The sequence below is a fragment of the Lithobates pipiens genome, unplaced genomic scaffold (assembly GCF_037356315.1).
Source record: "Lithobates pipiens isolate NorthernLeopardFrog02 unplaced genomic scaffold, aLitPip1_a1.2 Scaffold_23, whole genome shotgun sequence".
Classification (NCBI taxonomy): domain Eukaryota; kingdom Metazoa; phylum Chordata; class Amphibia; order Anura; family Ranidae; genus Lithobates; species Lithobates pipiens.
In genome coordinates this window covers 317,409,185-317,424,699 of record NW_027507785.1, presented here as the reverse complement: position 1 = coordinate 317,424,699, position 15,515 = coordinate 317,409,185, and the positions used below count along the sequence as shown (strand labels likewise).

The window sequence follows — 15,515 nt, the reverse complement described above, 5'->3', positions numbered from 1 at the left end:
CCCGAGGAGGCATGAGCCAGTGTTAGGATTTGTGACTGCTGGGACGGAGACAGCTCCATTTGTAGTTCCCTTTCCCAGTACCGTAGAAAGGAGGGGGTACCCGTAGAGGTGAGGGACAGCAAGGCCTGATAGAAGTACGAAACTGGCCGCTCAATCGGGTCAGGTTCAGCAAATGCGGTTTCCACAGGTGTAAGCTCCGCCAGGGTGCGCAGGGGTTTTGGGAGCATGCGAACAAAGTTCAACAGTTGATGATGTTTCCAGCGATCCATGTAGGAAATGGAGGAGTCCCCCATGATGGAAGCAAGAGGTAGCACCCCGGATGGGCCGGTGAACTGATGGAGATAGGTGTTAGTGCCCAGCCGCCACGGGTGAATCTGAGGGTCCATGTTACCCGGTGGGAAAAAATTGTGACCCACCAAGGGCATCAGGGGGGAGTTATACAGCCAGCCATACCTCTTACAGATAGAGTCCCATACCATCAAGGAGGAGTGTGTAAGTGGGGACGTGGTAGGCAAAAGGGTTCGGAACTTCCTCGGTATCCACATCAGCGTGGAAGGTTCAGCTCCACAAAGGTCTGTTTCCACATTTACCCAGAGTTTCGTGCCCTTGCAATACTTCAAGTCAGAGAGTCTGGTCAGCACAACGGCCCTATAGTAGAGTTTGAAATCTGGTACAGCTAAACCCCCGCTACACTTAGGGCGGATGAGGAGTGTTCTATTCAGCCTGGGCCTTCTCCTATTCCATATGTACCGGTATACCATAGATGTCAAAATTGTAAAAAACCCCACCGGTATCCCAAACGGGGCCATCTGCAACATGAAGAGCACCCTGGGCAGCAAGTTCATCTTAACCAGGCCTATTCTTCCCAGCCAAGAATGTCGTAGCTGGGACCACTTTTGGATATCGGACCTAAGAGTGTTGAGTAAAGGCAGAAAGTTAGCGCGGAAAAGGGACGATAATGAAGGCGTGAGGTGAATGCCCAAATATTTCATGGAGCTCAGCTGCCAGTTAAAGGGATAGTTCTTTTTCAGGTGGGATACTTGTTTGGCGGGAACAGAGATGTTTAACATTTCCGATTTGGACATATTGATTTTAAAGTTTGACACCGCGCCGTAGGCCGAAAACTCGGACATAAGATTTGGAAGGGTGATCAGAGGCTGTTGCACATAAAACAAAATATCGTCCGCGTAAGCCGCGTATTTGTGTTCCGTCGTACCAATGGTAACACCACGTATATTCGGATTTTGTCTAACAAGGGATAAAAATGGTTCTAGGGATATCGCGAATAAAATCGGCGAGAGCGGGCACCCCTGACGAGTGCCGTTGTATAGGGTGAAGGGGTTACTAAGGGTTCCGTTAATCCGTATCTGAGCTGTGGGGCAGTGGTACAACGCCGCTATTTGGGAGCGCAGAGTGGGACCTATGCCCAGGTGCGCCAGCGTAGCCATAAGGAAGTCCCAGTCCACCCTGTCAAACGCCTTCTCAGCATCCGTGGAGAGTAACAGGGTGGGCTGGGCAGTCCGCCGCACATATGCCATCAAGGAGAGTGTGCGGAGAGAATTATCCCGCGCTTCCCTCCCGGGGATGAATCCTGTCTGATCCCGTGAAATCCATTGTGGCACCAGGGGGAGCAGCCTATTCGCTATAGCTTTAGCATAAATCTTCGCATCTATATTCAAGAGCGAGATAGGGCGGTAGCTCGCGCAGTCACTAGGGTCCTTGCCCTCCTTGGGTAATACCGTAATATGTGCGTGAGTGGTCTCCGGGCGAAGGTCCCCGCCGTCTGAGGTCACGTTAGCATATCTGGTCAAGTACGGCATCAGTATGTCAGCGTACGCTCTATAATACGATACCGTGAGGCCGTCTGGACCCGGTGCCTTACCGCGCGCCATAGCTTTCATGGCGCCCAGAAGCTCCGCAGTCGTCAACTCCCCCTCCAAGGAAGCCAAAACCTCCTCGGAGAGTTTCGGGAGAGCGGCGCGGGCCAGATAGTCCCCAATAAGGCGTCTCCGAGCCTCTCTATCATGGTCCCCCTGGCGCACCCGATACAGGCGCTGGTAAAAGTCCCGGAATGTCTTGGCTATACGGGGTGTCTCGAACACCAAGTCTCCCGAGGGGGTCTTAACTTTGGCAATAAACGCTGCATTCTTCCGCTGTCGCACCGAATTAGCCAGCAGTCTACTGGGCCTATCGCCCCACTCATAAAAACGGTGAGCTACCAACCGCGCGCGACGTTTGTGGTCTAAATGAAGGAGAGACTTCAGGGTCTCCCGTTTTTCCGTTAAGGCGTGGAAAAGGGCTGGAGTCTGGTTCAACTTATGTCGGCGTTCTAAGTCAGTAATGTCCCGCAACAAGTTGGCCTGTTGAGTTAAGCGCTCCCTCTTTTTCCTAGAACCCAATTCTATGAACTTTCCCCTAATATACACCTTGTGGGCCTCCCAAAGCACTCCCGGTGAAACTTCAGGACTGACATTAGTCTTAAAATAAAACTCCAAACTATCACCCATCACCTTTTTATCCGCCTCTTCGGCTATAAGGTCCTCGTTCAATTTCCAGTTAGTGGCCTTCAGGGGTATGGACGCCACGCCAATGGTTAAGGAAATCGGAGCATGGTCCGAAATGGGGGATGAGTCAATGCTTGACTTCACTATGAGCGGAAGGTGTTGGTGGTCAATGAAGCATAAATCTATTCTAGAGTAGGTTTGGTGCACCGGGGAAAAGTAGGTAAAGTCCCTTTCCCGTGGGTGAGCAATTCTCCAGACATCCATCAATTGTAGGTCATGGAGTCGAGAACGTATATACCTTATTCCCCTGCCGGAAAGCGAGGAACCACCCCTAGAAGTGTCCAGAGTAGGTTCCAAGGGAACATTAAAATCGCCCGCTAGGAGAATGCATCCACGTGCAAAGTTCCGCAGGGAGCTAAGTGTGGAAGCCAAGAAACGCACCTGGTTTTTGTTAGGGGAGTATAAGGTGGCCAAAGTACACTGCATGCTGCCCAAGGTGCCCCGCAGAAACAGAAAACGTCCCGCAGGATCACACAACATTTCCTCAAACGTGAACGCGGTTCCCCTACGAAGCCCGATGGCCACGCCCTTGGCTTTAGAGATGTCCGAGAGGCTGTAGTACCACGTAGGGTACTGTGGTGAGTGTAACCTAACTCGAGTCGTCTGCGTGAGGTGGGTCTCCTGTAGGAAGACCACGTCCCCCCGCAAACGGTCCAGTTCCCTATATAAATTGTGTCTCTTCCCTGGGGCGTAAAGGCCCCGTACATTAAAAGATACAATGTTGACAGTAGCCATGGGGTCTCAGGAGGAGGAACCGCGATCACCACAACATTATCAATACAATACCAAGGCGGTCTGCCGCCAGAGAGGGGGGAGGGGAACAGAGGAGGTGGAGGCAGTAGACAGAGAAGGTGAAAGAGAAAAGGAAAGGAGAGAGAAAGGCAACAAAAAAATACAAGGCCCCACCTTAGTGGGAAAAACAAATTGAACCAAAAAAGGTGCTGTCGAGAAACAGCCATTAGTGCACGCATTACTATGCCGTGCAAGAGCGGGCTGCGTGACCGCCACAGGGCCCCCACGCCCGCCACCCCAACGGGGGAACGGACGCCGAGGCCCCGCGCCGGGCAGCCCCCGCTCAAAAAGGGGGAGGCGGGACGCAGGCAGCCGGGCGCAAACCACACCATAGAGGTCCAAGGCAGCGCCCCGCGGTCCGGTGCCGACACCTAGGCAGAAAAATCTATGAATAACATCATCCAAAACCTAAAGCGCCTGTACAGAACAATATTGGTATGAAGCTAAGGCGGTAGGGTACCCAAAATGGGGGGGGGGGGGGAGAGGGGAACCATGAGTCAGATACGCTCCAAAGGCACAGCGAGGAAGATGAAGAAATGTCACGCCAATAAAAAGACAAAGGGCAAAAGAGCAGCGATGATCATATCCAGACTGAGGGCCCCTTAGGGGTGCTCAGCCCTGGCCTGCAAAAACACGTTGTCGCCAGAGGCGGTCAGCTTCCTCGCACAAACTTAGTAAAGGGAACATTCAGGCGGTATGCCCCACAGATGCAAGTAGACGTCCTGAACAGGTAACCAAGCTGAACAAGTTGGCGGGCAGGACGCCCTTTCAAGGGCGGCAATCAGGTGCAGAAGTGCGGCGGGCCCGGCTCACTCTCTGCCAGCCCTGGTCGGTCCCAGCGGGCAGGGGCGGGATGCCTTCTTGCCATCCAGGTAGTTCTGGGGTAGGAACGGACATATCCGTGCAGAATTTGGACAGCTCCTCCGGAAATCGAAGTATTGCGGTTTTGCCATCTCTAGATGCGATCAAGGCCGCAGGGAAGCCCCACCTATATTTAATGGACGCCGCCCGGAGCAGTTCCGTGAGGGGCCTTAGGGCCCTGCGTCGATCCAAGGTTTCTTTAGCGAGATCCGGGAAAAAGGATAGCATCGCCCCATGAAAATCAAACGGATTAGCTCCCTTAGCTTTCTGCATAATCAGTTCCTTTTCAGGATAATGGTGGACCCGGCAAATAATGTCCCGTGGGACGTCTGTAGCAAGATTGCGTGGGCGGAGTGCCCTGTGCACCCGGTCAATCTTCAAAGGGGCGTCAGGTGCTCGTCCCAGAAGGCTATTAAAAATGCCCCGAACGGATGGTAGCAGATCGTCGTCTCCAGTCGCTTCGGGAAGTCCCCGAATCCGAACGTTATTACATCTGTTACGATTCTCTTGATCTTCGATCTTGTAAACGGTCGTACGATGCGAAATGGCAAGTTGGCGTGTAGTCGCCTGGAGGGATCGAATAGCGTTCGCGTGGCGATCGAGACGTTGCTCCGACTCTTCAACACGAACCAATACTTGCGAGAGATCCGAACGAACTGCGGAGACCTCCTTCCTGATGACCCGCTCGAGGTTCAGAAGCATGGCGGCGAGATCGGAGGTGGTAGGGAGATCGCTCATTCTCGGCGCCGCTCCGGCGGAAGGATGTGACTCACCCTCGGCCCCCGAGCCCGCCGAGGACTCGGGCGAGCGCGACCTCCGGTCCGGCCCATCGCGGGATGCGGAATCCACTCTACTCCGCGGCTTGCGGCCTAGGTCGTCCTGTTCTTCCACCTCGTCCGGTTCCACGGAAAGGAATCGCTTAATCGACCCCGTCGAGGCTCCTTTCTTGGGCAGAGACTTGCCCGTCCGCCGGCCCATCACTCAGGTAGGAAAAATATGAGTTTTTGGATGATTTTATGTATATTTCTCGGTGTCGGCCTCGGAGCTCACAGAGCACACGTCTGCTCTAGCACATCACCAGGCCACGCCCCTCCCAGTTTCACAGTTTTAACCGGGTTCCCGACTGGTGCACGCCGATGTACATCGCCAGAATGGCACGGCTGAGCAAATGGGCGTACAGGTACGTCCCTTTAAATTTGTTGCCGTGCTATCGCGTGCGTGAGTTGGGTCGCGGGTCCCGTGGACTCGATCGCCACGGGGATACCCGGGATCGTGTTACGGGGAGGAAGAGCGTGGAGATGCTAATGTAAACAAGCATCTCCCCATTCTGCCTAGTGACACCGTCACTGATCTCTGCTCCCTGTGACCTATCACACGTAGCCACGCCCCCCCACAGTTAGAAACGCGCCCCAGGACACACTTAACCCCTACACTGCCCCCTAGTGGTTAACCCCTTCACTGCCAGTGTCATTTACACAGGCATTTGTATAGCACTGATTGGTGTATAAATGACTGGTCCCAAAAATGTGTCAAAAATGTCCGATGTGTCCGCCATAATGTCGCAGTCATGGAAAAAAAAAAAAACGCAGATCGCTGACATTACTAGTAAACAAAATATTCATAAAAATTCCATAAAACTATCCCCTATTTTGTAGACGCTATAACTTTTGCGCAAACCAATCAATATACGCTTATTGTGCAATTTTTTTTTTTGGTTTTTTTACCAAAAATATGTAGAATACCTATCGGCCTAAACTGAGGAAAAAAAACTTTTTTTTATATATTTTTGGGGGATATTTATTATAGCAAAATGTAAAATTTTTTAAAAAAGAACGCGTTTTATTCAAAATTGTTGCTCTTTTTTTGTTTATAGTGCAAAAAATAAAAACTGCAGAGGTGATCAAATACCATCAAAAGAAAGCTCTATTTGTGCAGAAAAGGGACGTTAATTTTGTTTGGGAGCCATGTCACATGACCGCGCAATTGTCAGTTAAAGCGACCCAGTGCCGAATTGCAAAAATCTTCCTGGGCTGAAGCGGTTAATGTAAAAAAAAAAAAAGTGGAATTACATCACAATGTATATCCCACGTTAAGGAGTGTGGTGCTCATCCATGTAAAGCCACTGGTGTATACAGTAAAGCCGCTGGTGTAAACATTACTGTATGTGGCCAGAGGTCCGGGGGAACTGGTGGCTCTCAGCGCTTCTTGGAGAACTGGGAGACACTCCCAGCTGGGTGGGGCGGGGGTGTAATGCGCCTTCAGAGCATCCGGAAGTGTCAACAGTTCCAGAGTGTCTCCGAGTTCTCCAGGAAGCTCTGGGAGCCACCAGTGCTCCCGGACCTCTGGCTACATACAGTACTGTATACACCAGCGGCTTTACATGGATAAGCAACAGACTCCCTAATGCACATTGTGAGTGTAATTAAAAAAATTTTTTCTTTTACATTAAAACGGCGATCTTTCTACTGCTCATATTGCCCCCGGACCTCTGGCCACGTCCTGTATGCACTTTATATATACTGTACTGTATTTTGTATTGCCGTAATCATTTTTATATGAATAAATGATTGTGGAACGAATAATGAGTTTCCATTATTTCTTATGGGGAAATTCGCTTTGATATACGAGTGCTTTGGCTTACAAACATGTTTCTGGAACAAATTATACTCGCAATCCAAGGCTTTACCGTACACACCTTGACAGTAAAATAAATCCTATTATATATATTTTTTGGCTTTGGATATACATAATAATAGAGATACAGACCACCTTTACTCTTGAAGGGTCCAATATATAATGGAAAAATTATTGGAATAAATGGTATAAATATAAACAGTGGTTCTCAACCTGGGGGTCGAATGACGATTTGCCAGGGGTCACAGAATCTTGGGCTGTTCCTGAAGCCCGCACCGCTCTCCCAGCCTTTTTGCGGTTGCCCAGCAGGGCTGTCCCTGGAGCCCGCAGCCACCCATTCAGTTGACGGCATGGCTGGGGGGCAAAGACTAGATGTCAGCTGACTGGTAAGGAATGTGAAGTGGGAGGGGCTGGAGGAGACCCCATCTCCTGATTTCGGCATAGGTGTCACAAAGTCGGAGGAGACACAGTGAGTAACACTACCTGTGATTATAGTTGCCATTAAAAGTCCCCACTACAGTTCTCAGATCAGCAGATGACCTTGATCAAGAGCACCTAAGTTGGCTGATCAGAATTCCCCCCACCAGCACTGCCACTGATCCCAGCTTCCGCCAGCACCGCCCACTGATCCCAACTCCCGCCAGCACCGCCACTGATCCCAACTCCCGCCAGCATCGCCACTGATCCCTACTCCCGCCAGCACTGCCACTGATCCCAACTCCCCCTGCCAGCACTGCCACCGATACCCAACTCCCCGCCACCACTGCCACCAATCCCAACTCCCCTCCAGCACTGCCACCGATCCCATTCCCTCCGCCAGCACTGCCACCGATCCCATTCCCCCCGCCAGCACTGCCACCGATCCCATTCCCCCCGCCAGCACTGCCACCGATCCCATTCCCCCCGCCAGCACTGCCACCGATCCCATTCCCCCCGCCAGCACTGCCACCGATCCCATTCCCCCCGCTAGCACTGCCACCGATCCCATTCCCCCCGCCAGCACTGCCACCAATCCCAACTCCCACCAGCACTGCCACTCATCCCATTCCCTCCACACCCACCAAGGAGTAAGAGAAGGAAAAAATAGAGAATACATGGAAGGGAGAGGAAAAGAGGGGAATGAACCTAAGTTGGCTGATCAGAGTTCCCCCCGCCAGCACTGACACTGATTCCAACTCCCCTCGCCAGCACTGCCACTGATCCCAACTCCCCGCCACCACTGCCACCGATCCCATTCCCCCGCCAGCGCTGCCACCGATCCCAACTCCCCGCCACCACTGCCACCGATCCCAACTCCCCGCCACCACTGCCACCGATCCCATTCCCCCGCCAGCGCTGCCACCAATCCCCTCCACCCACATCAAGGAGTAAGAGAAGGAAAAAAATAGAGAATACATGGAAGGGAGAGGAAAAGAGGGGGATGAACAAAGAAAAAGGGAGAGAAAGAATAAGAGAAAGAACAAGACAAATGGCTAGAGAGAGGGATGGGGGGGGGGGGGGGGGCAAGAAATTAGGATAGAGGGACAAAAGGGAAAGAAAGGAGAAAGAAGAGTGGTACATTCTAAAATGTACCATAATGGGTTTAATACTGTACTCGTCTTGCATTGGGTACTGACAACCCATGCTACAAAAAATAATTTTACTGTTAGGGGTCCCCACAACTTGGGAAATTTTTACAAGGGGTCACGGCACTAGAAAGGTTGAGAACCCCTGCTTTAAAAGATGGAGTGGGAGATATTGGAGGAATGGAAACAGAGGACATAAAAGAAGAAGGGGTCGGAAATAAGCCATCGGGTTATTCTGTGGGTCATATAAAGAACTGGAATGAGTTAGCAGGTCACACTATAATGAATAAAGTCTATAATTCCTTACATCATTTTGCAGTTGAATATTTCACAACATGCTTTCTCCTCTTGGGATAAAATACTGAAGATCGCTCTTATTTTTATGGTAATTACTAAAGTGCTGCAATACAGTTTGGAATTAGCCCTCAGCAGACACTTAATCCTCGTTTTGTTCCATTTAACTATGACATGCCTGACCCAGAGCAATGACCATGGGAACAGACGATGACAGGTACTCCTCCGCGGCTCTCCACCTTTCTGGGGCAGAGCAGACTAATGGCTTTTCCAGGGCTCCCCATTTAATTTATACTGTATATCCGAGGAACATGTCCGGGGGTAACAAATGACATGTTAAAAAAAAAAAAAATGGAGAAGGAAGCCCATTATCTCTTAGTGAACAACGTCTGCTGGCAGAATACATTCCGACTCCCCAGTTCTCGGCCTTGTTACCTGATCCGGCACAGATGTCGGTCTGAGGGGTTCCTTCCCTTGGCAGACACTCCGTCACTGCGACATTACAGCGAATCACGCTAAATGCTTCAATTAAGGCTGACTGTTTATAAATGCTGAGTGGCAATGACGGGAGATAAACGCTGGATGTAATCATATGCAAAATATCATATTGCTTCCCTGCAAAGCCCCCTTGTTTTCTAGGAAGCTCATTTTAAGCTCTCAAGGTTTTTCCCCAAAGCCCCCTTGAAAACACAAAGTATTTACATGTCATCAATTCCATCAGTATGAAAAAAAAACACACAGAGTTTATCCTTCTGTTAAAGTAGATTTTAACTCAAACATTAAAATCGCATAACAGCTTTATGTTAATGTAATTTCAGAAGCTGTGTTCAATTTTTTTCTTTTTTTTTTTTTTTTTTCTTTTTCAATCTGCAGCTTTGATTAAAGAGGAACTGCATTCCGCTCACATAATTTGTAATAAAAACGTCTTTGCCATTCTGAAGCTTCCCCTCCAACCCCTTTGCATATTATTTTATATATCATCCATAGAAAGTACAGGCCGGCAAGTCGACAGGTTCTCCATAGAAAATATTTATTTGAGCATTACAGCAATAACATCATCCAAAAAATACTGACGTGTTTCGGTTTCCTATGGCGGGGCAGGAAGGGGTGTATTTTTTTTTTACGCACCTGATTAGAGCCAGAGGCCCCCCTTCGGTGAGCGGGGTATCCCATGAGCCATTCGAGCGGAGTGTCCGGTGATCGATCCGGGGGGGGGGGGGGGGGGGGTGAGAAGAGTGGGTACACTGGCAGCATATGATGGGTACACTGGCAGCATTTGATGGGCACAGTGGCTGCAATTGATGGCAGTGGCAGCGTTTGATGGCACAGTGGTAGCTTTTGGTGACATATTGGCAGCATTTGATGGGCACCGTGGCTGCAATTGATGGCAGTGGCAGCGTTTGATGGCACAGTGGTAGCTTTTGATGGCACAGTGGTAGCTTTTGGTGACATATTGTCAGCATTTGATGGGCATAGTGGCTGCAATTGATGGCAGTGGCAGCGTTTGATGGCACAGTGGTAGCTTTTGGGGACCTACTGGCAGCATTTGATGGGCACAGTGGCTGAAATTGAGGGCACAGTGGCAGCGTTTAATGGGCACAGTAGCAGCAATTGGTGATTTTTTTTTCACTTTTTTTGCGCCACCCCCCCCCCCCCCCAAAAAAAAAGATTTTGCGCACGAACCGCCACTGCGTTCACATCTCCATAGCATGGGGGGTGGGGGGATGGGAGGAATTGGCTCCATATTTAAAAGAAAAAAAATTGGGGGGTGAGAGCTGTGCTGGAAGTACAAGTAGGGAGTTACGTTCCCAGACACCTGCCACCTAGATGAAGAAAAATGCAGCATGCTTTGGACGCCGCACACTTGTGGGAGTGGCCAAAAAAAAATGATGTGGTAAAAAAAAAAAAAAGTACAGGTTTCTTCACGAAGTATGGCTTTTAGTCTGTCACCTTTCCCCCTTTGCTTTGCTATGGCTTAGACAAAATAGAGCCTGGGGGGGGCACTGATGAGATTATGGGAGTAAAATATGCCCAATTGTTAGTGTCAGTGGCAGCAATAATAACCCTCAGCAAGAGAGTGTCCCTGGCAGTAATAACCACCAGCAAGAGACACGGCCCACCGTAACCTTCATTATGTATAAGGGTATGCAAAGCTATCCCCCAGAAATACACCCCGCATATGTGAGGACCAGCAGTAATAACACATAGCATGTGTCAGGGCCAATAATAACCCCCTGGAAGTGTCATGGTCAGTAATGACAATCTCCAGCAAGTATCAGGATCACGATCCACAACAAGTATTGGGGACCAGCAATCATAACTCCCAGCAGGTGTAAGGGCCACCAAAGATTACGCTCAGCATGTGTAAGACCCCTTTCACCCTGAGGCGGTTTTCAGGCGTTTTAGCACAAGAAATATCCTCTAAATAGCGCCTGAAAAGCGCCTCCTATTCATTGCAGGGTGTCTTCTCACACTGAGGCGGTGCGCTTGCAGAACATTAGGAAAAGTCCTGCAAGCAGCATCTTTGGGGCAGTTTGGGAGCGCTGTAAAAAGCGCCCCCAAATTGCTCTGCCCATTGAAATTAATGGGCAGCGCTTACAAAGTGATCTGGCATCCAAATTCTGGCTTCTGTTTTTTGACTACGTTCCTGAACCGTTTTATTTTTGACACTTTATTGAAGGTGTGGTTTTAACTGCAGTTGCTGTCTCTGTCTGTTTATGGTTCCTGACAATGGTAAATACAGAAAGTTTTATAGCCACTAATGATCACCCCAGCAAGTGTCAGGGCCAACAACAACTCCCAACAAGTGTCAGGGCCAGCAATAACCCCCAGCAAGTGTCAGGGCCAGCAACAACCCCCAGCAAGTGTCAGGGCCAGCAACAACCCCCAGCAAGTGTCAGGGCCAGCAATAACCCCCAGCAAGTGTCAGGGCCAGCAATAACATTCAGCATTGCACAAAAAAATCTCCAGAACTGCAGAATAAAACTTGCAGCGTTGGCGTTTAGTTTTACTTACCTGAATAACCACTCCTGCAAAGCTCCCTTTCACTTCCCAAAATGTACCCTTATCCTTTCACTTCTGTCACGTGTGCCAGAAGTGATCCTCTGACTCTGTGGCTGGCAAATCAATTCATGGAGGAAAGCAATGAGCTCTACTCTAGCAGCTTGCACTGACCTGGCAACTGCCAGAGTCTACTACAGTGGTCTCAAAACTGTGGCCCGGGGGGGGGGCAGATGTAGCCCTTTGCTTGCTTTTTTACGGCCCTTGGGGCACTATACCTCCTACCAATGCCATTAATGGGGACATAATTCTTGCTGCTGACACCAACAAGGACTATTCCACCCACTGATACCACTGATGGGGCATTATTCCTCCCACAAACACCAATGATGGGACACTATTCCTTCCACTGGCACCAGTGATGGGGCACTATTCCTTCCACTGACACCAATGATGGGGCACGATTCCTTCCACTGACACCAATGATGGGGCACTATCCTCCCACTGACACCAATGATGGGGCACTATTCCTCCCACAAACACCAATGATGGAACACTATTCCTCCCACTGACAAGAATGATGTGGCACTATTTCTGCCACTAAAGACTTGGCACTGTTTACGCCCACTGACATCAGGAAATGTTCTACTTCAGCTCACCACAGTCTGGCCCCTCTAAAGTCTGAACGACTGTAAACTGGCCCTTTGTTTAGAAAGTTTGGAGACCTCTGGTCTACTATATGGGAGCCGCAGCTCGTAGAGAACAGAGTAATTACTCTTGGATTGGTTACGATGCACCAAATTCTGTGTGCACCAGTTTTAGTAAATCTCCCCCAGTGTGTCGGGCATTAGGCTTGTGGTTACCTCATTGTGAAGAAGGTAAGGGCACTTGGTTTTAAGAGTTTTGTTCACTTTCCATCAGTATAATAGTAAAATAAATAACATAAAATAACTGGCATAACTTTTTAGTTATGCCACTGAAAATTACGGGTCCACTTTAATTACACGGAGGAACATGAGTCTCACCTGTGTCCAGTAGGAGCCGGACGATGGCGAAGTTGGAATGCGATACGCTGTAATGCATAGAGGTGTTGCCGTTCTCGTCGGCGATGTTGACCACCATCTGCAGCAGCTGGGGGCTGATCGATCTAAACGCGTCTAGATAAACCGACACCAGATCCGGGGATGACGACTTCTGGCTGGAGACCTGGAACCATTCTTGGCAGACTGTGTACAGCGTTTGCCTCTACAACATTGCAAAGGTTATTATTAGTTACCGACTCCGGCCAAACCGTGATGTCTATAACCAAAACAATGCTAAGATAACCACAGCACAGCGTTCTAAAGAGATTCACCATCCATCAAATATTTATAGCATCTGTGGAGCAAATCTCTCTGGGGCTCATTCAGATGTTTATACTGAAACTCTCTACAGAGGGAAGAGGAGGTGTGAGATGAGGTCGCTGCAGAGATGAGGAGCATATGAGGGCCTTGGCTCTAAAAGGCTATTAATCTTGAATTATACACTAAGCACTATGTAAATAAATGCTCGGAGAGTATCACTGCTAATTCTTTGCCTCTTGAGCAGTCAAGTTAAGGCTGGACTCCATCCTTCCCTTCAGTCTTGCACAGTTGTTCCCGGCTCCTCTCCTGGACCGGAATCGCTTTATCTGGTTTCACTGAACACTGCGAGCTTCTCACAATGTGCATTAGAAGCTGCAGCAAGCCTGATAGAGCCCCGCCTCATTTCCTGGCTGGAGGACATCCAACATCAACTATCCCAGTACTTCTCAACCTTTTTAAACACAGGAGAACCCTTGAAATATTATTTTATTATGTTTTACAGAACCTGATAAGGTGTTACAAATAATAAAAATAATAATAATGATAAAAAACAAAGCACACCCAGGGAAAATGGTAGTACCCCCTTACATTGGTGTCTAGTGGAGAAACGTCCTCTTATGTTGGTGGCAAGCGGAAAGTGCCATTGTACACTGGTGGTAAGTGGGAGAAGGACCTCTTTATATTAGTGGTCAGAGGGAAAAGGACCTCCTTATATTAGTGGTCAATGGGGAAAAGACCCCCTTATATTAGTGGTCAGAGGAAAAAAGGGCCTCCTTATATTAGTGGTCAATGAGGAACAGACCCCCTTATATTAGTGGTCAGAGGGAAAAGGACCTCTTATGTTGGTGGCAAGGGGAAAGTGCCATTGTACATTGGTGGTAAGCGGGAGAAGGACCTCCTTATATTAGTGGTCAGTGGGAAACGGACCCCTTTATATTAGTGGTCAGAGGGAAAAAGACCTACTTATATTAATGTCAGTGGGAAAAGGACGTCCTTATATTAGTGGTCAGAGGGAAAAGGACCTCCTTAGATTAGTGGTCAGAGGGAAAAGGACCTCCTTATATTAGTGGTCAGAGGGAAAAGGACCCCTTTATATTAGTGGTCAGATGGAAAAGGGCCTCCTTATATTAGTGGTCAGTGGGAAACGGACCCCCTTATATTAGTGGTCAGAGGGAAAAGGGCCCCTTTATATTAGTGGTCAGAGGGAAAAGGGCCTCCTTATATTAGTGGTCAGTGGGAAACGGACCCCTTTATATTAGTGGTCAGAGGGAAAAGGACCTACTTATATTAGTGTCAGTGGGAAAAGGACCTCCTTATATTAGTGGTCAGAGGGAAAAGGACCCCCTTATTTTAGTGGTCAGTGGGAGAAAGACCCTCTATTAGTGACTGAAGAAAAGGAGGAGAGGATCCCTGGTACTGCACAGCCACAGGGGTTGTATGGTGATAAGAGAGACAGCCTTAGTCTAGGCTCCTGCCAGGCCACGCCTCCAATGCATTTCACTCCGTCTCACAGCGTTTAGTCATGGGGAAGTGGGAGAAAGACCTCCTTATAGTAGTGGTCAGTGGGAGAAAGACAGTGGAGGGGGGGGGGGGTTGAGAACCCTATACTGGTGGTCAGATGGAAAAGAACTCCGTTATAGCAGGACCTCTTATATTAGTGGTCAGAGGGAAAGAACGCCCATATATTAGTGGTCAGTGGAATAAGGTTTTTTGGTTCATGGGAAAAGAACCCCCTTATACAGTATTGGTGATCGGGGGGAAAAGGACCCACTTATATTAGTGGTCAGCGGGAAAATAACCCCCTTATATATTGGGCAGGGGGGAAGGACCTCCATATAATAATGGTCAGTGAAAGAAGGCCCCCCTTTATGTTAGTAGTCAAGGGGGGAGAAGGAAACTCCTTACATTACTGGTCAAAAAGGAAAAGGACCCCTAATTACTGTTCAGGGGGAGAAGAGCCCCCTTAAATTAGCAGTCAGGAGGAGAAGGACCTCTTTATATTAGCGGTTGGGGAAGGAGGACTTCCTTACATTCCTGGTCAATGGGAGGAAGTCTCTCTAATGCCGCGTACACACGATCAAAACAATCGGGTGGAAAAGTCCGGCAAACTCAAGTCCGCCGGACAATCCCCCCGTGTGTAGCCTCCGGCGGACTTTTTTTTACCCGAAAGTATGGCGGACTTAGAAAGTATTTTTGCACTCCAATCTTCCCGCCGGACTTGCATTTCGGCGGAAAATCCGGCCTTTGGTATACCAGTCCGCCGTACTTTTGAAATGAGCGGACTTTTCCCGCGCGGAGAAAAGTCAGCTTATTTTGAGCGCGTCTCCAGGTAGGCGGGGCCCACAAAGGAGACGTCGCTGGCCCCGCCACCTGGTATGGACTTAAAGGGGAACCCCAACGCCGGAAAAAATTGGCGTGGGGGTCCCCCCCAGGTCCACATCAGACCCTTGTCCGAGCACGCT

The 15,515-nt window shown here is 49.4% G+C and overlaps 1 protein-coding gene across 1 annotated transcript in view; it reads right to left on the bottom strand.

Moving 5' to 3' along the window:
- KANK4 (KN motif and ankyrin repeat domains 4) overlaps nucleotides 1-15,515 on the bottom strand; it is a 275,239-nt gene that overhangs the window by 41,505 nt on the left and 218,219 nt on the right. Inside the window, exon 7 of the mRNA XM_077450577.1 lies at nucleotides 12,736-12,955. Within this exon, the coding sequence (XP_077306703.1) occupies nucleotides 12,736-12,955 (220 nt within the window). The remainder of the gene's footprint in view (nucleotides 1-12,735; nucleotides 12,956-15,515) is intronic.